The sequence below is a fragment of the Molothrus aeneus genome, chromosome 10, assembly GCF_037042795.1.
Source record: "Molothrus aeneus isolate 106 chromosome 10, BPBGC_Maene_1.0, whole genome shotgun sequence".
Lineage (NCBI taxonomy): Eukaryota > Metazoa > Chordata > Aves > Passeriformes > Icteridae > Molothrus > Molothrus aeneus.
Window position 1 is genome coordinate 9,386,161 of NC_089655.1, and position 27,396 is coordinate 9,413,556.

The following is a 27,396-nucleotide window of genomic DNA, read 5'->3' on the forward strand; positions in this document are numbered from 1 at the left end:
TCTTCCTCATCTTCCTCTTCCTGTTTCTCTTGCTTGTGGAAAACAAAATAACTTGTTTTTCTCCATTTGTTACTGATCCCCTCAGCCTTGGCACTTCACCATGTTTACTGGACACACTCTTGCATTCCTGTCTGTCATGTCTTTTGTTATGAACAGATTGTCCAAATACTCAAATCTGTTCACAGGTTGCTGGCCAAGGGCTAAATCACATTGACAACATGAGGTATTTTATCTTTTTGTTGTTGTTGTATTTATATTGTATTTTACAGACTTGCTTCTCCTGCTAGTGTGCTGGGGAACTTTGGACAGCAAGGTGGGAAATAATGAGATAGCAGCTGTAGATAAGCCAAGAACAGATTCTGCTTTGCTTTCCAGGTCTGTGGCCTCACTGCAAACCCCTTTTGTGCTCTCAGGCCAAAGACTTGGTCTTCTCCTGAGAAACTGCCATTGTCATTTGTGTAAAAAAAAGAGTGTATTGGAGGGGTCTTCATAGCCTCAACAGTTCCTTCCTGAGTTAGTGTGTGGTGCCTTGGGGTGCCCCCCTCTCTGAAGGCTCTGAAGCTCTGTTCAGACCAGTGTTTCTGTGCATTTGAGAGGTGAAACTCAAAGCACACAGAGAAAAGCAGAAGTGTGACAAAGGGTTGTTCTAGGTTTGAAGTTGCCACTTGGGAACCAATGCATGTGAATTCAGGTTTTGGCTCAGCTGATTGTTCTGCATCATCTGCCAGCTTTTGAAATGGAGCAACAGCAGTTATCCAAGAGGAAATGATCAGGAGAGGTCAAGGTAGTGCAAGTCCCTGAGACTGTATCACTGTACAAGACAGCTGCCCCTAGCTGGATCCTGTGTACTCAGTGGGGTTTCTGAAGTCCTTGCCCTCCTGCTGACCTCCACTTGTGGGCCCAGTTCTGCTTTGTCACAACAAGCTTTGTAGGGTGGCTTCTCCCTTCCCCTGTGCACCTCATGCCATCCTTTCCCCTTGTCCCTAGGTTAAGGGCAAGTGGTGTAAAATGTCAGAGCCAGCACACAGCTGCTGACAGCTGTACTGGTGCTGAACATTTGCACAGAAGCTCTCTCAGTGTCTAACATGGAGTGTCCAGGGTGACTGGTGGTTCTGCAGGGGGCATGCAGAAAGGAGGATGAAGAACTGTGAAAAGATGAGGCTAAAATCAAAGGCTGAGAGAAATGACAGAGAGAGCAGTGAATGTTTCTCTCCAAGAACTCCTCATGAGTCCTTAGGTTTCCTGCTGCCTTCCCACATTTTATAAATGGACTGAACAGATGACAGTTTATATATATATAAACCCAATGAGATGCTGCTAGTCTTCTGTGAAATTGGTTGGATACCTAGTGATAAGCTAATATTTAGTAGCAGTTTTCCCTCTCATGACAGTATGAGTCCTAAATATCCAGTTTTATTTGGTGTCTTTTGTAATAAGGGAGATGATATTCTCATTAAGGCATGACTGGGCTAGAGCCAGGCTCCCTCTTCTCAGGCTGGCTGCTCTGACAAGATGGTCCTGGGCTGTTACAGCTCTTGTGGAGACCAGAGCCTCCTGGGGGTTGGCTGTGATGCCTGCACACTGGTCCTGCCTCAGGAAATGAGAAAAAAATCAATGCAGGGGAACAGGAAAGAGGCTGTTGAGATCACCTTTTTCTGGCAGCAGTGGCTGGCCAGTGGCTTCGTGTGCATCTCTCAATCAGGAGTCTCTGCTGGCCTGTGGCTTTAAAGTTTTCTAGTGTTCTGCATCAGTCTGTAATTGCTCTATGTCTGAGCTGACCTGGCCTGTGGTTAATCATTTGCACATATTCCACAGGCTTGCCCAGAAAGCGGTAGGCATTTTCAGAGAGCAGGATAACTACTTCTCTAATGCCAGCAATAAAATTGCCATTTATATGAAAAGGCCCAGAGTGCTTAAAATTGAGTTGGAAGTAGTAGATGAGGCATTGCTTAATTTTCTCTTGCCCTTTCAATACCACAGTCAATTTTTGCTGCTGTTTTTAATAATAAATTGAAGAAAATGTACATGCTTGTAAGCCTTTTAGCTATGATTAAACTCTTAGAATTTTTTTTCTTTCTTCCTTTGCCTTAAATTAAGTCTTAGTAAATAAATGATTTTAAAATAAGTTGGAGACAAGTAACAAGGCCTGTTCTGAATACTTTGGAGGCCCCGATGTTACCTGATGGAAGGCCTTTCTCATATACTATATTGTAATTTACTTAACACTGCTAATATTTTATAGCCATAACTGCAGTGCAGTAAGAGCTCTATGGTCATTCTGTAGGGAGCTCAGCCCTAAAATTGCACAGAAAAATTTTGTGCTGCTGGATCTTGTTGTAAGTTCAACTCACTGATCCACTCAGTGGTTTTATTAGCAATTTAAATTAAAAACACCTGTTTGGAAATTTCCAAGCTATTTTGGAGAATTCCAAACTGGGTTTCCACGGTGAAAGTGTCATCAGAACAAGCTTGTACTGTTAATTGCCATCTATCCCTCTCATATGTCTTACAAAGAAATGCCTTGAATTGTTTTGCTCATTGACCTCCTAGTCACTTTAAGTCCCAGTGGATGCAGGCTTGTTTGAGGATCTAGATTTACTTATTTTTTTGTTTAGCTTTCCAAGTATAAATTTAAAAACCTTATGGATTGATTTCCCTTTGCCTTAACACAACAAAACACAGCCTATCAAATACATCACTGCAAACTCACCTTAATAATCTGAGTTTTCAGACTCACTCAGCCTGAAAATAAATTGGAATGCACTAGAATTAGGTTCCTGCAAGAACATTTTCTACCACAGGAGTTCTAATGAGCAGGTAACAGATAGACTGGGCAAGGACCTGCATAATAATGAAACACATTATGGATGGAAGCTAACAAAATGACCAAAAGTGCAGCAAAACAAAAAGGAACAACAACAGTCATTATTCTCAAAGAATACCAATGGAATTATTAAACCACATATTGGAACATTGTCATTGCAAGCAGCACTAGCTGAGATTGGAGCTTACTGCGTGAGACTGTGTGAGTGGTACACGTGTGTATAATTGTCTCTAAAGGAAATTTTGAGGTGCTTGAATCTCAAGTACTCTGTTTTTTGGGTGATTTAGGCTCTGTTTTGGCTCTCAATTACCTTGCACATTGCAGTAAAAAGCAGGACAGAGACTTGTCTGGCTCACGTTCTTCCTGGCCGCAGGAAGCACAGGGCACAGAGTGCTCCTCTGCAGGGACAGTCTGAGACACTTGTCCAGCCATTCACATTCACTGTGGTCACTGAGTGACTTCACTTGGGAGGAAAGAGCTGACCTTGGTTTATCTGCATAGGAAACAGAGCAGTTTGTTTATACTGCCCTCTGGCTCTGTACTCCTGACAGAGCACAGAGGGACAGATCTGAGCCTGGCTTTGACAAAGGATGTGAGGAGGCTGTCCATGGAAATGGGACAGAAGGGACTGGGGGTCCTGCTCAGGTTTCTCAATTTTGTAGTAGCTTCTTTCAAACTTAATAAATAATGGTTTGAGTCTCTGGTTTCTAAAACAAAATGCAACCCATTTGCTCAGCTTAGATGTCTTCTTTCTATTAGTCTGCATTTTAACAGTTTTGTGACTTTGCAATCAGACTCTTCCCAGCTTAAATAGCTTCAGCTCATATTCTCACAAGCAGTGTAAACCTTTTTTACATTGGAAGTGATATTGATGTCTTTTTAAAAGGGATCTTTAGCTGCCCTAATTGTACATCAGTATTAATATAGGAATACAGCCTTTAATTTCCTGCCTGTATTCCTGTTTCATTTAATAGTTTTAAAAATATTAATCCATAGACTTTATTTTTTCTTTCCAGTTCATTAGCTACATTTAATGTTTATCTCATGAGAGTGAAAAATGTAGGGAAATAGTTAATTTCTAGTTGTTATGCTGCTTCTGTGGAAATATATAACAGACTTAGGAATGCATCTGGCTTTCCTTTTTCTGCTATGCACTACTCAATTCTGCTGAAAGTGAGGAATAAAATCAGTGCTGTTCATTTTCTTATAATTTGAAGCAATCCACTTTCTCCTAGCCTGAAATTCAGAATATTTCCCAATCCCACTGTGTTCAGAACATGAAGGAAACATTCATCTGTTCAGTCCTAAAAAAGAAAATTCAAATGTAGCTTTAACATTTCTCTTTGCTGATGTGGGCTTCCTCTGACACACACTGATTGCCTGTCATACTCTTTAAATCAAAGCTATAGATCTGCATGCTCCATACTATCCCTTCTAAAAAGGCATCTAATTGTTTCTGTATGCAGCTTGAAGGGCAGTAAACACAGATTAGTAAGTATATACATAAATAACTCCAATGTTTTGTGAAAGCTTATACTTTTTATTTATTTTTATCCGCATTTTATCTGCATTTCAAGAATTATAGATGCTAGCATCTAGGAGATGACCCAATTTTGTCACTGTCATAGAAGGGAATCTCTCCTTAGGAGATATTTCTTTCCTTGATACTATTATTTTGTGAGCGCTTTTGATGCTGTTCTGGATCTTGCATCAAAGCTATCCTAATTTTACTGATACACCTATGGAATATCCCTTTTTTAATATCTGAGAGTGGATTAAAAGTGTCAGCTTGGATCACTCACAAACATCTGTGAAACTCCATAGTTTGGACTTACCAAGTTTTTTCTAGTGTCCTACAACCTTGGATTGCATTTAGTTTTCCATTCCAGAATCCAATAGCAGGACTATAAAAAAGCCTTGGCTCTCATTTTAAGTATGTTATGGATATAAGGCAAAACTTGAAAATATGACAACAGGTCATATTTAACTGTTTAACTCAAAACCCATCATGGGAAATATGCTGATTTTACCCTTTCCCTCCACAAAGTTTCTAGAAGGCACTTTAGAGCTGCAATAATGTAATTGTGCTGCATCTGTCTTTTCTTACCTGTAATCATCTACTTTTGTTGTAAAGCAGTGTATCCACTGGTTAAATACCTAGGTGCTGCTAGCTCTTATTTAACTATTGTTATCTTTCACTTCCTACTGAGGTAAAAATAAAATAGAGATTCTAGAGACCAGAATAATGAGCTGCTCACCACCAGGAACATTAACATTTCTGTATGCCATTCTAGGTAGGGTACAAAATCATTTCACATGCAAATTCACAGAAGTGTGTGTGCAAAGCCCAGTAAGGTTCATCCTTCTAGCACTGAGGACGTGGTTTAGTGGTGAACATAGTGGTGGTGCTGGGTTGGTGGTTGCATTTGATGATCTTAAATCCAACTTCAATGATTCAGTGATGCTATTTCTTAAAGCTCAGTAGGCCATCACTACATTTATTAAGTGGGTGAAAGTGCCTATTAAAAGATGTTGTCATGACTTCTCTGTAGGATTTGAAAGTCTACTGTTCCAGTCTTATACATAATGACCCAAAATGTTTGAATTGAGGCTGCTCTGGTTTCAGATTCTAATCATGACACCACCTTGAAGGAATTTTTTTTGTCTTAGCATCTCAAAATTGAAAACTCTGGGCTGGCTGGTGCAGTAAGGACAGAACAACAGGCTGCTGTGTCCTGTGTGGGCACTGGGTCACAGAGCAGGGAAAGGGGTATCACATATTCTGGAGCAGAGAACAGTATTTTCTTGGGTTTAAAAATACATAAACAATTAAAAAGCATAGCTGAATTACTCTTCTGAGGGACAGAAGCATCCTCTGTGTGCAGTCTGGCATGCAGATAACTGATCTGGACTTCAGTGCTGGAAGCTCACACAAATATTGTCTCAGAGCTTCTTTCCCTTTCAGTTGTTTTTAAGTAGGCTGCTGCCTGCAATGTAGCTTTGGGAGAGGGAAATCCACTTCATATGATGTCAGGGTTATTGCTCCTAGATAGAAGATTTTTCAAAGGGGTTTAAGCAACCTGGAAATGTACAGGCACTACAACTTATTACCAGCAGCTTTGCAGATTTTAACTATAATTCTTAGAGCAAAGGAAAGCAATGACACATTATTTGTGGTTTGTCATCTTTACATAAGATTAGGTCCAGACTTTGTGTGACCCTGGCTGCCACAGCTCACAACCTCAGTGCACACACAGCATTATTTCTTCAAGCTGAGACACTTGAAACATAACATTCAGTAAATGACAGCTCTGAAGAGTTGCCTGAGGAATAAAGGGAATTTACACACTTTCAGTTTGAACAGCACAGAGCTGATCACATCCCATGCAGGGAACTAAACTAGTACATTTTAATTTACCATTATACCATTAAATGCAGGTTCCAAGGGTGTTGCTCTTTGTTTTAATGTTTTAGCTCTCTAACAAATCCTCACACATACTCTCACAGCTTGGAAAACAAGCTGTTGCTTTAGCAAAATTCCATTTCACTGCTGCTTTGTAGTGGTGACCCTTTGGGCAATGTAAGTACATGTCCCTAAAGGAGCATTTAAGCACTATCTTCCGTCACTGTCAGAGCTTGTTGGACATAGGTTTTGCTCAAAATTTTGGCAAAAAGCTACTCTTGCAGGAAAAAAAAAGCACAACACAGCAGTTCCCAAAATTATCTGATCATCCCCATTTGCAAAAGTAATTCTGTGAGTGATGAAAATCAGCATGTGCTAATTTCTGGCAGCTTTGGAGGTTTATTGGCAGCTTTTCTTGTAGCCAGTTGTCTCTGGTGTTAAATTCCTGTGTACATAAAGACCTTTTAATAGTCTGCTGGAGTTCCTGGGTCTGGCCCATTAGATCTGTGCATGGATACAGAGGAGAAAAGAGTTTCTGTGCTTTGCATTTGGACAATTCACCTTGATTTCTAAAGGGAATGGAGATGCAATGAATGTTTTGGAGGACCTCAGTGTGGAAAGGGTTCAGGGTTGTGCTGGGTACATGCATGAGTGGGGACAGATGTGTGTTTGCTGGCTGGCCTCTCTGTGTCCTCACTCCAATCACTGGGTCCTGACCACCTCTATGCCCACTTCACTTGCTTGTCACATGCTCTGATGTGCAATATTAAATTAACTGTGTTTCTGAAAATAAAATGTCCTTTTTAATTTATTTCTATGGACGAATAAGTAGCTTCTGACAACCCTGGCTAAGAAACTGGCATCCATCAAGACAAGGAAAGAGTTTTTTATAGTATTATTTCTAAATTTAGATATGAAGCTCATTAATATTCTGTTGTGGCAATAATGATCACTTTGTCACACATAGAAAAGTGACATAAGCAGGGAGATCTTCATGAGAATTTTGTATCTTAGTGAAAAGCCTCTTCAGGCTCTGAGGAGAACAGTTGATACTGATGTACAGGATTTAATGTAGCCTTATTTAGCAGATTGAGACTGTCCTGGGAGGAAGGAGGGAGGGACACCAATGTACACATCTGTGGAGTGATTCCCTTTCCTGTTTCCTGGGTTTATTACACTTACCAAAAATATTTGACTTAGTTTTTTGAGTCTGTTTCGTTTTGCAAAGCAGAGATTGTCACTGCTGTCCACTTAAAATACAGAGTAGTGATTGACAAAAGAGCTGAAACCTTTTCTTCAGGCATCAGAAGGAACAGAGATATGGTGATACCTAATAGCACAAGGGTAGTAATTCTAGCTGTAAAGTCAAGGTGATGGGCCCAGGCAGGGCTCTTCCAGGTAAAAAAGGATTTTCTGCTGAAGACTTCTATGGGTTTCACAACCTGACAGCAGAGTGATGTATCCAGCAGAACATTTATGTAGCTAGGCTGGGTAAACTGCAGTAAAATGGGGTTTTTTTGTTTGTTTTCTGTACAAAGACCAGTCCAGAACCCAGAGTCCTTTTAAGTGGAAAAAATACCCAAATAAACCTTGCACTGTTTATAAAAACTTGTACTGTGCATTCCCCTAAAATGAAAATTTTAATATGCAAGTTGTAGGTTAAATTTGATTTAGTCCTATTTAAATTGCTAATGGGCAGATGTTTCCTTAGTAACTACCAGCTGACCCTGAATGTCAAAGAAAGCAGTGCCTAAAATTGTACCCAAGATATTCAGACAAATGTCTGTTCAAGAGAATGTAAACTTCCAAATTTTGTGATGTGCTGAGATGTCTGGATGCAAAATTGCCCCATATGAATATAACAGATCTGGAGTGATGGCTGTTGCAGAAAACTGTCCCTGTCACAACCCTGCTGTAACTGTGCCACTGAGACCTTCTCCCAGCATGCCAGGAAGTGCCTCTCCCCTTCTTACCTACTCACAGGGCACTTAGAAAAGGAAATGAAGAGGCAGATCAGCTCAGGGAATGTATTTTGAACTGCAAATTGTGAATGACAATATTACCACAAGAATAATGTGAATAACTAGACCTTCAGGTCACCAGATGTGTAAAAAATAATCTGTAAGTTTTGCTATGGGTCATGTTAAAATGCAATTTGTCAGGAGTTTTCCTCCAAACTGAAATGCTGCTCTTCCTGTTCACTGCCACTCAGGATTAAAAAGTATTTGAGTCCTTTCTCTTTGGAACTGGATACCATAGGAAGCATATTCAAAAACTGTAATTTCCTTGTCAATTCAATTTAAGCTTGGATTTAAAAAAAACGTAGTGTCATGTTTGCTTTGGGGACTGAGAAGAGCATCTGTACAACCAGTGTTTGAAATAAGCCTAAACTGGGAAAAGCTAGACCCAGTGTAACATCTCAGCCCACACAGAGCACTTGGTTTACAGGCCTCTGTCTTAGAGTTTCACCTCATTTCAATAATTTCTTCAGCTTTTAACTTTTCACAGCATCTGATCCACAAAAAGGGTTTTTTACTCTGTAAAGATTTCTTTTTTCCATTGAAACTTTGAGCCAAAACCGAAGAAACATTTTTTTTTTAATTATTTTGCATGTTAATTTATTCCCATATCTCATTGAAATATTTACTTAGCTGCAGTTGCTCAGGCAGAATGGAGTCTGAGCCATGTGGCTTTCCAGTGAATGTGATAAAAACACAGCCTTGGTCGAGCTCCACCTGTTTTTGACAGGATGCAAAACCCCACTCCATTAATGTGAACATGCATTTGCACTCAGTTTAAACATTGCATATGCTCCATGTCTAATTCTAGGTGACTCTGAACATATGAGCTTTCATTTGCTGGCTTTTAGCTGTGCATCCCCCAGTGCAAAATTAAAAATAACTGCATCCATATAACAGCAGAGCACTTTTCACTCCAGCCTCTCCAGTGCTGTGTATTCACAGCCCACAGATGTGCCCCTGTGCATCAGCTGGTCACCAGGCACACGTGGGCTGCACCACTGGGGTCCCTGTAGCCCAGGTAGAGCAGGGACAGCTGGTCCTGCTGAGGAGAGCAGTGCCAGGCCTTTGGGGATGCTCAGCCCAATGCAGGCATCCTTAGTCCCTGGTTTAAGAGACAGTCTGCTATAAATAGCAGCAGTGCCAGTGGAAAATAGAACTAGTACCTGCACTTCTGTTCAGACTCATGAAACAATTTTGAGCTCTCTGTGGATCAGAAAGGTCCTTACTCCTCAGTTACTCTTTTCCAAGCTGTCTAGCTTGTGTTAAATTTATTCTGAAAATAGCAAACAAAGTTTTAAATTTATCAGAATTTCTCATAAAGTGTTTTGGGCTTGTTTTGATTTTTGCTTTTTTTTTCCCTCCTTTTTCCCTGAAATTCCAACTCTTGCTAAAATTTTCAATGTCTAGCATTATAAAATAGTTCACTGCAGAGCATACCAGATCATCATTTGAAATCAGATTTTCTGGCATCATATGGAAAACCTGCTGTGGGCAGTCTTGGTTAGTTTTGCTTTTATTACCCATTGTGCACTCAGAGGGATTACAGCTGTCTTTTGGGTGCTCCCCAGGGATTCAGTTAATCTTACAGTGCAGCCACAACGTGGTGTGGCAGTTCAGTTTCTTCTGGAGAATCTTCTGTGAGTCCTGTTGGGGATGGCAGATTGTCAAGAAGAGCACAAAGGGCTTAAAGAAATAACCCAGTGTCAAAATAGGCAGTGGATACACATCTGTGAGTGGTGTTGCTTACAAGAGATTCATGAGGCACAAGCAATTTCCACAAAGCTTCCTGGGTGTTTCAGTGCAATTATTTGGGTACTCATAGCAGGATTGTCATTGCATGTCTGCAGGATCAAACCCTGGGCCTGTGGGTTTGACAGGTGGGATAAAAGAATAAATTTTATTTTGTAGCACTAATGTATTCTGTATATCCTGAGAGGCCTGACTTCTTAAGTAGCACCTGATCTCCTACCTCAAAGCAGAGGCATATGGTAGAGGGAAGAAATTTGATGTGCATAGACATATTGGCTGCTCATTTTAGGCAGTCCTCCATGTGCACAAAGATGGCTCTAAATCTGACCTTTGTCACAACTCATTTATGCTTTAGCCTATATCTAAAAGGATGGCATTATTACCCTCTGGATCTTGATTTGAGATCATAGTGAGTCGTTTGAGTAGTTCAGAAAAGTAATGCAAAAAAAAAGTGTGTATGTTCTTTGGGAATAAGAAGGGGGAACTCTCAAGTGTTTTTAAAAAAAATAGAGATGAATGTGTGTAATTTGCATGTTTAATTTTTGTAATAAAAATGGTATAGATTTGTGCAAAACCATACCTACAGTGTAGTTCCTGTATCCATGATTGTCCATGATTGATCCTGTCCTTATTTCTTCAGTATTACATTTCATGGTCTGTTGAAATCATGTTTAGGGGGATAAAAATAGTATATCTTCTGTTGTTTTGGCATCCAACCTCTAATTTACAAATATAATTTATGCTAATCTTGAAAGTGCTTCTCAGATATAAAGTAAAATGTGTCATCCTTAGTACATGTGCGCATAATTTATTCTGATGGGGAATAGACATTTCAAAGCCATTTCAGCCCTTCATATGCAGAACATTTGATATGAGCAGGGCACAGCTGGGTGTTCTCTGCTGTAAGAGCAAGGAAATGGTTAAAACAGCAGTAGCTACTGTCTTAACCCAGAAAATAGAAATACACCATGGGATAAACTGTTGTTTGCACAGTCAAGCCAGCTTGTACAGGATCCTTGAGTTAGGTATTTTTATTCCTTTTGTTTTGCTGATGATTAGTCATTTCTGCAGAAAATTCTTCCTATGTTATCAGTTAATTTTTTAGTGACTTCTGTCTCTGACTCAGATGGCTTCCCTGGTGGATTCGAAGTGTGTCAGGGGGGATTAGCTCAGCGTGGGCTTGCAGCTCCCCGGAGGGAAGGAGCCTGGCCATCCACGTGCTTCACTGCCCTGGAACTCCCAGCTCTCCCCATTCCACAGAGGAGCCTGCAGAGACTCCCAGCTCAGGCTCTGCCAGCAAATGAACCAGCATCTGTGGTCAATCTTCTTCAAGTACAAGAAGAGTGAGCAGCTGCTCTTGAAATGGTTTCTCTTGGCTACCTGGAATGCCAACACTTAGAAGGATGGTGACCTTCTGTGGTCCCTGACTGGAATGTATCACAGCAAAGAAATTAAAATACCTTCAAAGATGACACATCCCCAGCAGAGCAAATCCCCCTTCCTCCTGCTCTGGAGGTCAAATCTTATAATCAGGTGTAGCTCCCTTTTTGAACTTGTGCCAAAAAAGCAGAAAATCCAATGTAAAGCAGCACAGAAAGAAAAAAGGAAACCATGCAAAGATGAGGAGAACTATGAAGTGGTTCTTAGTGCCTGAGGGATGAAAATAATGCAGTGTAAATTTAAACTGATAGGAGAATTTTTGCATGAAAACCAAGAACAAGAGTTGATAGATAGCTAGGAAGAAAATCTCTCTCCAGGGTATTCTGACTTTATGGTCTCAGTCCAAGATTTCTACTCCTTACAGCTGCACTGAGGAATTCAATTCTATTTTGTTTATAGTTAGACAGTGTCACCAAGTAAACAAAAGTTTTCATACAACTATTAATTCTTTTCCAGGAATTAATTCAGTTTCTATCTGCACCAAGTAATGAAACAGCACAGCAAATTAAAATTGTTCTTTGCAATATTAAATAGGAACAATGCAAACTAAAAAGACCACACTGATTGATGCAGACAGCTTCTGCATACTTTTTGTTTGCCATATATTTTTCATCAATGTGATGAAAGTTTATTTGCCATAGTTTTCTAACTTAACAACTTGAAAAAACATTCAGTCAGCAGGCACATTATGACTCATGGCAAAGCAAGGTGGACATGACCTTCCCCATGCTGTTTGCATTTAGAGTACTTTCTGTGTTCATTTCTAATGTTTAGTCTTCCTCTGTAACTTTCACTCTTGTGATATGTAGTGAAATTAGTAATATAAAAGACTATCTCCTCTGTAGTTCTTCAAAGATGTTCTTCCATTATTCTCTGCTGTAGTTACATCAGTACTCCAGTATCTGCCTTGTGGAAAAGAGCAGGCAGAGCACCAGAAGTGAGCTGTGAAGTGTGCAGCCCTGCCATGACCACAGCCTACATGCCAGCAGGCTGTAGGAGCAGCCAGGCCAGTGTGGGTTAATGCTAGCTCAGCTCTGACCTCAAAAAACTCGGCTGGCAGACAAAACCTGTATGGAGCTGTAATGAGACTCATTGGATCCATCAGTCAGATCTCTTGTTCATATTTTAGAAATGAAAGCTGAAATCTGCCTTAACTGGTTTAAGACAGATCTGACTGTTTTGGTATTTGCTGTAGTGATTTAATTCCATCACTGTGTGGGAGAGGGAGAGGGATGGGATCTTGCTTCCCTTGCAGTGCCCCCAAGGAGAGAGTGTGTAACCTGGTAGCACTCGATGGTCTGCATGGGCCTGCTGAGGTGGGGTTGGAGCTGTAACGTGGCTCTGAAGGGAGAGATGGCTTACAACAATCTTCTTAAAGGTGTCTGACACTTGACAGTGCCCTTTTCTTCACCCATGGCAGCATCACTCACCAGACCTGGGCAAACACTGAAGTGCATTTTCAGCACCAAGTCAGCTTTGATGAGTTTAACGTGAGCAATCATGTGATTCATTTTGTTGTTATATAATCACGGCTCTGTTTGCAGACAAATGTCTTGCATTTTTAACAGCTATTTAATGCTGTAATTCTTTGTCAGAGAAGCATTTGATCTGGCCAAGTTCAAATTGAAACTTCCCAGAGGAATAATCCAAATCTGCATTTCCATATATATTAATAAAATATATAATACTGGCAGCAACTCACATAATACAGTTTTGAAATGAGATAGAACTCATTATCAGTACAATGAGGAGCACAGAGTCTTACCTGTCAGAAATAATGGAGTGAGACCTACACAGCTCCTTTCTCTCTCACTGTCTTTGTAGTCATTGCTGCACAGCAAGTTATGTGTAAATCTTTGTCAGCTTGTTGTGCTGAAGTGGGACACATGCTAGCCCCAGCCAATTCCAGTGGCTGTGAGCAGGAGGAGTATATAAATAAATCCTTTCATTCTGTCTGGGTTCATGATGTAACAACAGCAAGACTGTGCATTGCACAAGTCTAAATGGAACTTCAGGATGCTGCTACCTGAGGGCAGGGGATGCCACATTTGAAATCTGCCATCCTGCTTTTGATTTTGTGTTCTTGGTGTGAGTCTGGATTTATTCCTTCCTCTTTACATGCAGGGGATTTTGGTCTGCATTGCTGAGGTGTGAACTTGGCATCCCACTGTGTGTTGTGCTGGTGTGAGCTGGTCAGACCCAGTTGGGAGACACACACTGCCCTATACTGGGAATTGCTACCAGTGGAGAAAACAAACCTAAGTCTATTGTGACCCTGGTCAGTGACCAGGGCCCAGGACCAAAGATTGGAGAGTAATCTTCTTCAGCTTTTGGTTTACAGAGCTTAACCAGCAGCTGAGTGTTGGCTCTTGCATTCAAAGGCTCCTTAAATGTGGCTGAAAACAGGGAAATGGTGCTGTGCTGGTTTTGCCTGGTAGCTGAGCAGAGGATATAGGAAAGCAAGACCAGATCTATTCCAGCTGTGATGCTGCACAGCAGCAAGTTCTGTTCCCATCTGTACCCACAACCTCTCTCTCACCTGGCTGTAGGCTCTTTGCTCTGGAGAAAGTGTAGGAAGCAGGTGAGGGTTTCATCTATGTTGAAATTAAGTAAAGAATGAAAAATTAAGCAGGGGAGAAGGATTTGATTTAATTGTTTAATGATACAGTGCATTTAGACACCAGGAGTACATTTTGTAAGTTTTAATTTCTGGAATACAAGATGCACCAGTTTGGCAGAAAACCCATCCTGCTGCATATAAATGCAGTTCTGTGTATTCTTAGGGAAAGGGTGAAATATATCACCTCAGGGGGATTTGTGCAAGTCCATCCAGCTTGCCATAAGAACCTGGCTTATAGTGGATGGTTCAAACACCTTCACACAGCAGTGAAGTAAATGCAGTAATTAAATAATGTAAACTGTTAAGAATTGTAGCATTGGCGACATGGCAAACTGAAATTTTCTTTGCTAAACATGATTATCCAATAGACTTAAGAAAGGAAGCAGACTCCCCACCTGCATTCTTCATCATGTTTGGATAGTAATCTTCTTTAAATAATATGACAGGCTCTTTCTGTAGTCCAGTGTCAGAGGATTATACTATTTTCAGAACAATTTATGAAAGATTAGTAGAGGCATAGTTAATCATTCAAACTAACTACAGGTTTTTTAGAAATATTCAAATTAATGAGTTCTACCTCTTGATCTTTCTGGCTGCAAATCCCTTTGGAATTGATGCCAATTAGGATTTAGTAACAACTTGGCTGTGAGCATGGACCAGTGTGTGAACTTGTGTGGCAGGCATGTGTGCACACATTTACATATGTGGGTAGGTGTCAGTGCCCCTGGAAAGTGGCACATGGTCAGTTAGACCTGTTAGTTCTGTTGTTAACCAGTTTTGAAAGTGGACATCTCCACTTGGAGAGGAAATGGGATAAGAATGCAGGGAGAGTAATAAGCAAACAAAAGTTCTGCTTTATCATGCACAAGGCTGTATATTGCTCATTGCCAGTCTGAAACCTTTAGGACAATTCAATAGAACTTGTGTTTTACCTGCAGTGAAGATGGGGTGGAAATGAGGAGGCCTTGCTTACTCTTCACACTTTTGAGAAATGTTCTTCTCTTTTTAAGAAGGAAATGTATTCCAGCACCATATAAACTTCACCAGACCAAGGCAACATCAAGTAAGGAACTTTCAGAGAAGCACTTACCCCACTCAGAGCTTTACTCTGTGTGAAGGGGAAACAGGAGCTAATTAGAGCTTTCTGATGCTTCACAGTTGTTGTGCTGACATTTCTGTGTGCCCACAGTGATACCATTTCAAACCTCCTTGCAAACAGGCCCACAATGACCTGTGTGTGTTGCTGAGTTTCTTTGCATAGTCACTGACTTGCTTGAATTGAAATGTGCTGTTGGTTTGCAGTATAAACACCAGTAAGAGCTGTTTTTCAGAACTGATAAGCATGAGTGGGACAGGAATAATATTAAGTTCTCAGTCAAGCCACCCACAGAAAAATGCAGTGATTGGTATGGTAGCACTTGTTTCAACTGAACTTTCCTTCTTCTTTACCTGTGTTTCTAAATGGCTGGAGGTTATTTTCTTCCTGGTGTCCCACCTGATGTCCATGGCCTTTTCATCTCCTACATTTGTAATTTACTAGTCTGAAGCTGCTTGTGTTGCAGATTTATGGGGATTTGATGTGATGTTGCATTTCCTATAGCCAAGTAATTTTTAGAATATTTCTTCTCTACCATTCTTTAGTCTCAAGGGAAAAGATTGATTGGATGCCATGAGCCTTGTTTCCCAAGCTACATGAGCATCTGTAGTCAAAGATGAGTGTCAGGGGGTGTGGATCAATACCCCCTGTTGTATTTCTAAAGTGTTATTCTTTGCCCTACTTACAGTCTCCTGTTTTCCTGAAAACTCAGTTCTGACTTTCAATGTTTGAAATTTGTTCTGTAGAAAATTTCTAGTTACAATACTATGAAACCTGACAAAAGCTTGTCTTGATTTCTTTTTGTAAAATTCTGAGTGCTTAGCAGTGTATCTATATCTCAGTTGCTGGCAGCTTATATTGAAAACTAGACTTTTCTAGTAGTCATCTTCTTTCCAGAGAAGAGCAATTCTTGTTTTCAAATTCAAAAACATGATCTGCTTGTCACAGGCAGAACTGAGACCCTGGTTCCAGACATGGTTCAGGCAAAGGAGGACCTATTGCTTATATTTGTATTTTCTCTTACAGCATAGGTGGAGAAGTAGCAAGAGGAAATGAAGGCAGCTATGTGGGGAAACATTTCCGCATGGGATTTATGACAATGCCTGCTCCTCAGGACAGACTGCCACACCCCTGCTCCAGTGGCTTCACTGTCAGATCCCAGTCTCTTCATTCAGTTGGAGGAACTGATGATGAAAGCAGCAGCTCTCGAAAGCAGCCACCTCCAAAACCGAAGCGAGACCCCAACACCAAACTGAGCACCTCGTCTGAAACTGTCAACACTGGAACAACAAGCAAAAGTGGGAAACTACCAGACAGGACTGAAGGTAAACATTGAAATTCTTTGAGAAAAAGGGGGTTGATGAACCAGTCTTAAGATTATCCTGTTGCATTTAAGAATTACCTGTATGTTTCCCTATTTGTGTAACAGTGCCAACACAGGTATCCTAGACCGCTCATGTCTAAATGTTGGACCAACTATCCAACTGTTCTGGATAGTTTTGCTTTTGACATTTGTCACAGAACTGCACTACTTACATGGTCTGGATGTACACTGGAGAATGAGCTGAGCTTATTCAAAGTGAAGGGGGAAGAGATTGCTTTCAGTTAGAATGTAGGCCAAAGTTATCGGCCCACCAGCCAAGGACCGCTGACCATACCTTAAGAATGGTGCAAACCACAGCTCTGGAAAGGGCTCTCCTCAAAAGAGGAATGAAGAAGAGAAATTAATAAAAAGAATACTTCCTGGCCCTGAAACTCCACAGCAAGGAAATATCATCCAACAGTAAAAATTTTAGCCAGGATGATATAATGGATAGCCCAAAGCCTCTGTTTGTGTCTGAGTCTACATTTTCTCTTCCCATTCCTCCCAGTTGCATTTCAGCCAGAGAATTAACAAATAGTTTTAGTAAAGACATTGCTTCCTTTCTCTGCACTGCTAAAGATGAGCTAACACTGTAGGGATCATCTCCTTCCTTTATTCCATGCTGTAAATACATTCTGTGCAGCAGTAGGACCAGCTGTACTCTCTCCTAGAGAGATCAGGATGACTCTGCTTCACAGTGTGAACTGTAGGAAGGAACCCATAAGGACAAATGGTTTTGATCAGTGCTGGTGTCTCCCACTGCTGGGTTATATATCAGTTTAACATCTGATGCAGCACATTGTCCTCATAGTGGGTATCCCTTTGCTTGATGCTGTGGCCAGAAATACTTGTTAGCTACTTCATGCTATTACCCCCTTTAAGCATATCTGATGAAAAAGAAGTTGTCAATGATAACAAAGATGCCAATGAATGTGTAAATCACGGTGGCACATATGTCTATGATTGTGAAGTTGAACACAAGTGCTGAGCAAAGCTGTGGATTTATTTATGCTCTTGGTAGTTGTTGTGCATATGACATTTTTCATTACTTCCATATCTTGTCTTATTCAGCAACCATGACATCAACTCCATGCAGACTAAATGACAAATGCAAGCATTAAGTAACTGTCCTTAACAAAAGCACTTTTCCACAATTTTACTGGACCAAAGCCTACACAGAAACCATTTAACTTTGATATTTAAATTTTCTTATCAGGAAGTCTTTCAAATTTTAGTTTAGTATCAAAAGAGGCACAAACTCGGTCTGACATGCTCTGAAGTGAAAGGCAGGAGCTCTTATATTACTCGAAACTCTTTTTAAAAATATAACATTTAAAGTATTTTTATAATTCTTTAATATGTCTCTTAGCACTCTTTTTCCCTGAATCTGTCCAACCAGAATCACCAAGACTAGATGAAGTTTGTTTTGCAGACAGGGTAGTAGGAAAGGTTTTAATGTTTTTTAATTTCTTTAATGACTATTCCTGCAAGTGTGAATTGAGTCACACAGTACACAGTTCTGTTCAGAATAGCTGACCTCAGCACCATCTCTAGGATGGTTAGGAATGGAATCTGTTTACATCCATATCCCAGTCCTTTTCCTCATTTGCTGAGAACCAAGAGAACTTGACAGATTTGAAGTAGCAATAATAGCAAGGATAGTTGAAATACATCCAAGTATTTTGCCTCACAGATATCATGACAGACCCCTTAAGAAGCTTTTGTCCTCACAGAACTAGATTTTCTTCAGCATTATTGTCATTCTGGAAAGTTCTGAAAATTTTGTTTCCTTTCCCACATCTTCTTCTGCCATCTGAAATTTGAGTCCAAGAAAGGAATATGCAGTCATGTCCCTTCTGACAGATTTCAAAGTTCAAACTTGGTTGACATTTCTGTTTCCAAAACACTTTTCCTCCTCCACTCCGTGCAGGTTGAGCTTGATCTATCCTATCACATGAGTTATGAGTGGCATGGGTGGTACTGCAGCCTTGTTCACTCTGGTTCCTCTGCATGACAGTGGTGCCATACCAGAGTCCAAGTATTGCAGAGCACCTTGGATTCTCATTATTGTCACCAAGAGCTGAATATTCATAGCAAGATCTCGGGAAAGAACTGATGAATGAGTAATACTCCATCACCAGCATAAAAGATAATACCTAAATGTTACTTTTCAGTGTGAATAAATGCCTTCATGGAATCTTAAGCATCTCTCTCATGTTTAATTTATGACATGTATTATGCTCATTCTCCTGCTTTGCAAGTAGAGCAGCAATGGGCAATTTCAGGCTAAAATGAAGAAGTTCCTGGAGGTTTTCTATTGACAGAACCCTTTATTCTTAGTTGTTTTCGTGTGTTCAGAATGCCTGCCCTGCTTCTATGTATACTGGGGTTTCACCAAAGAGTTTAATACATAGAAACACCAGATTGTAGGTTTTTTGGTTTGGATTGGGTTTTTTATAAGGGAGCAGTCAATTTTTTAGCAGAGATATACCCAACGGTGGTACAACATGGTATTATAACATAAACATCTGTTTAGATGAACAGATTGGATTTCTAAGATGTTTTACTCTCACTAGGAGAGGCTTTGTTATCAGATGTGCACTCCAAGGTAACTTTTTTCTGATGAATTTTCACAGTAATTTAGCTAATATAGGAATGTTTATAACTATAGGAATGTTATATAACTATGGTCATACATTGATGAAAACCTCTAAAGAGGAGGCAGAACAGATGGAAGCCAAAGTTCATTACCTGTAGTATTGATTGATACAAACATTAGACAAGCTTTGTCACTGAATATGAAATTATTATTGTTGCTCTAAAATAAATTCCCAGCAAATTTAGTATATGAAATTTTGCTCAGAGAATCCTGTGAAACTCTGATTCTACTAGTCTTGTTTTTTGTAGGTCATTACTTATGTTTTTACCTATGTAGCAATTCTCATTCTAGTAGCAAACTTTGAATTTGAGATTTTGTAAGTCTGCCTCTTCCCAATTTCAGGTGAGAAATTCTGTAAGATAGAGTATTCATGTTTTCTTTTGGATGTCTTTTAAAGCTCAGGTCCAAGAACAGGCAGGTTTAACTTTCAGTCACTGTTGTCTATGTTGTACCCAAATATTTGTATATGCATGTGTCTCACACATTTGCATGTACTTGTGATATTTGCAGGCTGAATGGCTACAGCCTTTTCCAGGAACTATGGGAAATAATGATGAAAAATACTCTTGTTTTTCCATCAGCTACCACAGAATCTCTACAAAGGATTTGTCACAAAATTGTTCCCAGCACAATTTTTTTTATGGCTGTGCAGAATAATTCAGACTATAATGTCTATTTTCTGACCTGGTGGCTACTTTGAAAAGGAATTCGCTACATTTTCTAGACAACCAGGGACAGCCTCATCACTCGTTTTTATTAAACATATTTACTTTGTGCTTTTTGATAGTGATCCTCTTTATACAAATAAAAGCAGTAACAGATAGTAACTTTGATACTCTTTTCTTCATCAAATATTGAATATTATCCCATCATAATATCTGCCATAACATTAGGTTGGTTTGAATATGTCTGACTTCACTGCAGAAGGGGCAGAATAAATTTGGTCATGAGCTTGAAGGACCTTTTCCTCCTGAAGCACAAATAGCAGCAGTAACACCCCCTCTGGTTCTGTGCACTTTTCCTATACATGTTCTTCATATTCGTAGGAGTGTGAGAATCTTCCCTGAAGTTGCAGTGACACACATTGGTCCTGTCTTGTGCAGCAGCCCTGAGTTTGTTTTGTTCATCCCAGCCTACCTTGGCTCTGCCTGGAAGAGCCCTCTCCACCCTGAAGGCATCCTTCTCCTTGACTTTAGCTTTGTTGCTGTGTTTCCACACTTTGTGTCCCTTCCTGTACTTTAATATTCCATTTTTTACTCTCCTGGCTGCCTCTCATATGCACCCACTGAACGCCTTCCACCCAATGCATTTCTCCTCTCTGACAGATTTCTAGAAAATGTTTTTTAAAAATGTGGGTTGTCTTTTCTTCAGGGTTTTCAAACTCTGGTAGGAACAGCAAACAAATGGAGCTGTGCCCCATGCATCACGCATTGGAAGTGAGAAGTGAACTGAAAAGGGTAATTTAAAATAACATTTCAGCATAGAAGGCATATCTAATCTTCATCCTGAAAGGCTCTTTATTGCAAAAATGCAGGAATATAATTAATTGATTTGTTTTCAGTGCCCGATCTCACAGAAAAAGGAAGCAATAAAACAGTATAATTGGCTGATGTAACCAGCCTCAAGCAGTGTTTTTTGATATGATCACTGCATGCCTACAGGAAAGGTTTACAGATCTGCTGCAGTGCAAATAAAAATGAAAATATATAAGTAAACTGCATTTTGAAAGTTATTTTTTGTTAAAATTCTGCTTAGTCATATGCAGTACTACATTATATAAAAATACACATGAAATATATAATTTGATTATAAAATTTATGTCTGCATAATACACATGTGTAATGAGAAAGCAGGTTCTATATACTTGCTTGTACATACAAATGTGCACACAGATACCAGTTAAAACTCAGAATAGCATTTTCACAATGCTATTCATGGTTGTAATTCTGCTGCTGCCAGAGCCAAAGGAAAATTTACCTCAGAAGTGAGAAAATACCTGCATGAGACCCACCTCTTGAACCCACTCAATTTGTTTAGTGTTTTCCTTCCAAGTGTCTTGGGAAAGAAGATATCCTTCTTGCTGCTGCCCTCTAAGCCCCTTGCAGTGAGCTCAGCAATTTCTAAGGGTGGACAGCTTGTAAGGAAAATTTTTCTCAGGAGAAAAGTAATTACAGTAACTGTAACTGGGCTTGCAGTCCAGTTGGTGTCTCTCATAAATCCAGTTTTCTGTCAGCTACACTGGTGGCTCTTCATTGTAAATTTGGACTTTTGCTACTCTCATTAAGCAGAGTTTGGATTAAAGGGATTTAGCACTTTTGCTGGTTTTACATAGAGCTGCTTTCCTTTTATTTCCTACCTTAGTGAATAATGCATTTAACCTGAACTTTGAAATAGTGTCCTCTGTGGTAACCATGACATGTCATTCCTTACAGCCAGATCTTATTCCCAGATCTTTTCATCCATGCCTACCAAAGGAAGAAATGTCTTTAATGAGCCCTATTCAGACCTAACCAGTGTAAAGGGACTGACAGATGGGTTCTGGTGGGTTGACCTGAGGGCAGTTTAAGATGCTCCTGCTGACACAGCACAGTGCAGTGTTTTAGGGATGTGGCTTTGAGGAACAAGTGCTGCTGCACCCTGTGACAGGAGCTGTGGCAGAGGAGTGGGGAGGTGGGTCTGGGGAGCAGCATCCTGCAGTGCAGCCTGTCAGAGCCCTGTGCAGGGAGCACCAGATTTGTGCCATGGCTCTTGCAGTCAGCTCCCTCGCAGCCTGGGCCACTTGGCACTGTGGCTGCAGTGCTGGGATGTGGCCTGGGAGCAGGAAGGGCAGCATGGCAGAGCAGAACAAGGGTGTGCTGCCCCCTGAGCTCCAGGGCATCCTCCCTGGGCAGGGGCTCCTCAGCCAGGTGCTGTCTGATGTGCAGTGGGCCATTGTGCTGAGAGGCCTCAGTGCTTGCATACTGTGCACTGTATATTTTACAGCTCATTTCCTCTTTCCTGCAGCCTGCACAATTTGAGCACAGTTTTTCCCTGTGGGAAACTGCAGCTTGGTTTACATTAGCTGTATGGGTACAATGTGAGCTGCTGTTGAGCTGTGTGTAGAGCAAGGTGTTTTCCTCCACATACCTTAATCTGATTCTTGATCTCAGTGCTGTCTTACCCATAATTGTTTGTATGCTGCACTGTATCCCTTGTAGCCTGTGAGGCTTGAGAGAGCTTAACTTGAATCTGTGCACACCGGGAGAAGGGCTGGCACTGATGAAGGGGGAAGTCAAAGGATGAAAAGTCAGAAATCACAGGCCTTGTTGTCAGTAGAGTGAGGTGGAGTTGGCTTTTAGCTGCCATGCCTGATTCCAGAGAAATGTGTGCCCTGTGTGTGCAGGTGGCATGGGGATGGGTGTGGTGCCTTCAGCAGTGTTAGAGCCATGCAGCTCCTAATGGAACCTGGCCTGTCTTTCCCTTTGCTCTGCCCTTCCCCTCCCAGCCTCCTTGCTGCCCCAGGGATTGGAAGGGTGGAGGGCAGCACTGGCCTGACTGTGTTAGGATTCTGCCCAGCAGCTCGTTCCCACTGACCTACATTCAAGCAGGTAGGACGTGGCAAAGATTTTGGTCTGTTCTCCAGTATTTAATAGCTTAGAGACTTTCAAAGGCTTTGCTTTTTGGGTGGTAGTGGTGGGAGTAGTATTTCAGTGCTTTGGGATTTGGTTTTCTCTGCTTCTGCTGAGACTTCAGTTTGCCCCTCCCTGCAGCAAGTCAGTTTTCAGATTGCTGCTTCTAGAGCTGCTTTACTTCCCTGCATCACCTTCTTCAACCCTTCATCTTCCCAGGTCTCCTCCTCCCTCAGATAAGCAAGGGCAAGGGGAAAAGAGGGAATGAACATAGCAGCTGTTATAATAGCTTTCTGTGCAGAGCAATGAGCACAATGTGATTTTTGGAGGGATTTATAAACAAGTTTTGAAGCCACAGAGGGAATATGTTCTTACCCTCAAGGCACATATGCAGGCTCATTAATGTTAATGGAAGCTGCAAGCATTGAACAGAAAATAGACCAGGCAGTGGTAAAAGACACAAAGCTCTGTTACCCACTTGGGAATCACACAGTGCCCAGGACTTGGCAGCTGGTACTTTAGCTCTGTTCTGCTAGTCTAGCCTGTGTACTTAGTGACTTTTTCAAAATTCTTCTTAATTTAACAAAGTTGCTTTATGTATTCCTCCTTGCTCTTTTCACGACAGGATGTTGCTCATTTGCTGAGACTCTGCACCAGGGTTAGAAAAGCCCAAAATGAAGTGTGCAGCTCCCCTGCAGTACAGCTATTGCTCTGCTCTCAGGAGTGATGGAAGCTGTGATGTTCTTGATAATGGAAAAGCCTTAATAATGTGAGTTCAGGGAGTGTTTTGCTGATTTACCAGATTAACTGCAAATGCAGCCAGTCCAGGAGGAGCTGCCTGCCCTCAGCTGGGGCCAGCAAGCTCTGCTAAACATTTGTGACTCCTGCTCTGAGCATGTGGGCTTTTCTGCACTCTCAGTGCAGAGCCCCAGTGCTCCAGGGCTCAGGAGAGTTCATAAGCCTGGTCACAAGCCCAGGTCCAAACTGCTGGTGAATTCAAATCATTCTGCCCTGAAATTTACTGGACCATCTCAGACCTAAGAGCAGTGTTGGGCATAATGCAGGCACAGTGTGTGGGAGATTTTCTCAGGCTGCTCTCCTCTGACTGTACAGGTCACTGTAGCCCCTGGACATGGCAACAAAGCAAGGAAATGTGAACCACTTATTCATGCAGTTACCTGGATCTAGGACAGAGTGTTAGCGTGGGTTTCGCATCATATGAAAGTCACTGGGCTGCTTTTGGAGCCAACCCACCCCTGGAAGTACTTCACATGTGCTGTTTGAGGTGTCCAAATCAATAATCTCTGCCAGGAGAACCAGACTGAAGAGGGAGTCTCTGAAGAAAGCTAAAGTGTGGGTGGTCTTGTTCACTGCATGGTTAATTTGCAGCCTCAATAGACAGACTCTTTGTAACTGTAAGGTTATAATATCAATAAACCTATTCATTGTTAGCAGGTCACTGTAAGTCATCATATTTGTGACTTTATTTCATTTTTTGTTTTGTTTATACCTCAGGGGACCATAATACTGAAATATTATGAGCTGAAATACTATGAAATACTAGATTCTTACATTATTTTGCTTCACTGAATGGCTCTGAAGTCAAGGCCAGGAGAGGAGGGGAGGAGAAATCCAGGTTAATTCTCTTGCCTTGTTTTGACAGCACATCACAAATTGTTAAGTAAAATGAAATGCCTCCGAAACTGCAAAAATAACAATCTGAGAATACTCCTACTACACTTCTGTTTTGCATAGTGGTTTTGGCATGTTTTCTGTTAAAGGCATTGTAGACAAACAAGTAAGGGCTTGAGGGATCAGACTGAAATCCTAAAGCCCCTGTTTACTCTCAGAGCTGGTCTGTGGTAATAGATGTGTCTAGCAAAATTAATTTGGAATTAAAGACAAAAGCCACAAAACAACTGCACTTTTCATTATACAGCAAGTACATTGGCTTTCCACCTCTGTCTTACCTTATTTTTAACTGGTGCCCTAATTCTCTTCTCATTTTAACAACCAAATGAGACAAATCCTCATGGAGTGAAGCACAACTGAGCTCTTAAAACATTTTGTGCCCCCTGCACTCACATTGGCTTTACTGGGAATGCACAGTGCTTACAGAATCACATCCCAAGAGATTAAAGTCTAGCTCCAGATGAGATCCTGTCATGGCCAGCCTCTGTTCCATTGGTTGTTTCTTTCTAATGACTGTTTGAATATAGTAGTCCTGGTTGGTGCACTGGTTTGCTGCTTTCATCCTTTCCACGTGGCTTAATGCTGGATGACATCAGGCAACATATGTCTGACATGCTGCAAGTGTGTTTGGCACTTCATGCTGTCCGTCTGTCCGTCCGTGTGTGAACGCTGCTGTGCTGCGGTAATGTGCACAGCCCTGACAGCTCCACAGAGCACAGCTCCCTCCTTGCAGTGCCATCAGCCTGCCTGGAGGTCATACTCTACCAGCCTGGGCTTCTCACAGATGCAAGAGGTGAAAATATAAAACGATGCACACATAATTTTAGTGCTGATTTTAGTGGCTGTAACTTTAAACTGGCATGTCAAACAAGAGGCGCATATCCCAAAGTCTGAGGTGGTTTGTAGCTAGATGCTTGTTCAGGTGGGGAAAGGCTTAGAAGCAGTCAGTAAAAAGCTGGAGCATGGTGTACTTCACATCAGCAAGAGCTTAATATCCATTTCCAGTACAGTGGTATAATATTTGCCACGGCTCCCATAATTTCTCTGAGATGTTCATAAAGAATACTCTACCTTGAAATTTCCAGCCCTCCTGCATATAATGATTGAAAAATTATAGCTCCCCTTATGCTTAGTGGTAAAACCAATACTACAAGTACCGGACTCTCTGAGCATGAACGTGCCTGGAAAACCAGCAGTATTGCCTTTGGGTTATTGGCCCTAACAGAGCTTTGTGGGATTAAGGAGATTGCTGGCATTCTCCCCTCCATGCATGACTGCAAAGGGAGCTCTCTCCTATTTCCTCTTGGTAGAATACCAAAGGATGGAGTGGCTGTAAACCTTGTCTTACAATCACTGGGGTGATGCCAGAAGTCTCGGTTTCAATGTGGTTAGGATTTTATTTATGACAATGGAAGTCTCTTAACATTTGAATTTTGGTGAATAAAATGGTAAGCAACCTTTTGATTAAAATAAAAAAAATCCACAACCAAAAAAAGCAAACATACCAAAGTATGCCAAGTACACGCTTGAAGCTAAAGGACTAGTGTGGATGCAAAAGCTTGATAATATGTCTAGCCTACTTATTTTCTCAATCATGAGTGTTTGCAAGCAAAGGCATGAAAACTCAAAATGTTCTATGATTCTGAATTTGTCATTTTCTTTTAAAGGTGAAATAATTTATACTGGTGGTGTGGCCAAATATCTGCAGTGACTCATTGCCATAATGATCCCAGTTCTGCAAATGCATGCTTGCATGTCAGTAAGTGTTAAGCCAAATGGAGACTTCTGTAAAATAATACTAAGCATTGTCTCCCAGGGATGTAAGTGGAAGAACAGCCACTGGCTCAGATAACCTTGAGCATTTCACTTGTCCCTCAGTGTCACAGATTCCTCCTTTGTAACACACAGATAGTGATAAAAACTTTGTTTAGTGAGGTAATTTGCAATCAGTTTCTGATGAGAATGTTTGTGCTCACATTGAAAGCTTGAGCTGATGGGACACTCCTTTTGTGAGCAGCCCTGTAGAAAGAAGATTCTGAGTGGAGAAGGGAATATGTGAAAAACACTGTCCTTGCTAATGTGGAATTCCTCACACCTGGCAGGGTTTAATTTGTGAACTCAGGACAGTCACTGTGGAAGGCAAGACTTCAAGCAGCCACTCAGTGTAGGAACCGCTCAAGTTCCCTTTCCCAGTCTCCTGTGGGCATCACTGATGCTGCAGAGTGTGAATAAGGATGGCAAAATCTGAGCTGCCTTTATGGTGCAGCTCTGAAATGCTGAATGCCAGGGGTTTACAGAACAGGCAGTCCCAGGAGATGATGTGTAACAACCCCCACAGAGCTCAGGCTGATCTGAGCTGTGCTCTGCCATAGACTGTGCCTTGGTGGTGGGGATGAATTCCTGCAAAGAGCTTCACTTCTGATAAACACCAAAATGAAACAGGCTGTAAACACTAGGTTATTGCAGTAATTTCTGTTTTCCCCTTCCTTTTTCTGCTCCAGCTTTGCCTTTTCATCCTCCATCTTGCTTCTCAGCTGGAACAATGAGGTCAAGCCTGACATTTGAAACAGGAGATGGTTCTCCTAAAGCTTGTTTGGAACTGCCCAAAACTCTGTCAAAATGGCACTGTCCACTGCAGTCATACCAGGTGAATTTATGGGGATTAGGCCCAGCTGCTTGACCCTTGTAGATCAACACTATTACAGGCTCTACTAGTTTCATTACACTATTTTCAAATGAATGCAGGATGGAATGATACATACCAGGCACACAGAGAAACCCTGAGTGTGAGGCAGCTGATAACGTGTGGCCTGTCTGTAATTTTGTCAACACTTTATTTACAGTTGAGGAGAGAGGAGTCACCCCTATGGAGATGGAAGTAAAGTTAATAGCTGGGAGGAATTTTTCCTCGAGCAGATTAC

General features: G+C 41.1%; 1 protein-coding gene across 4 annotated transcripts in view; it reads left to right on the forward strand.

Annotated features, from left to right (window-relative positions):
- The window catches only part of NYAP2 (neuronal tyrosine-phosphorylated phosphoinositide-3-kinase adaptor 2), a 134,936-nt gene that overhangs the window by 45,349 nt on the left and 62,191 nt on the right, over nt 1-27,396 (forward strand). For all 4 annotated transcript variants that reach the window (XM_066556532.1, XM_066556533.1, XM_066556534.1 and 1 more), the window contains one exon: nt 16,180-16,478. In XM_066556532.1, coding sequence (XP_066412629.1) covers nt 16,180-16,478 — 299 coding nt within the window. The remainder of the gene's footprint in view (nt 1-16,179; nt 16,479-27,396) is intronic.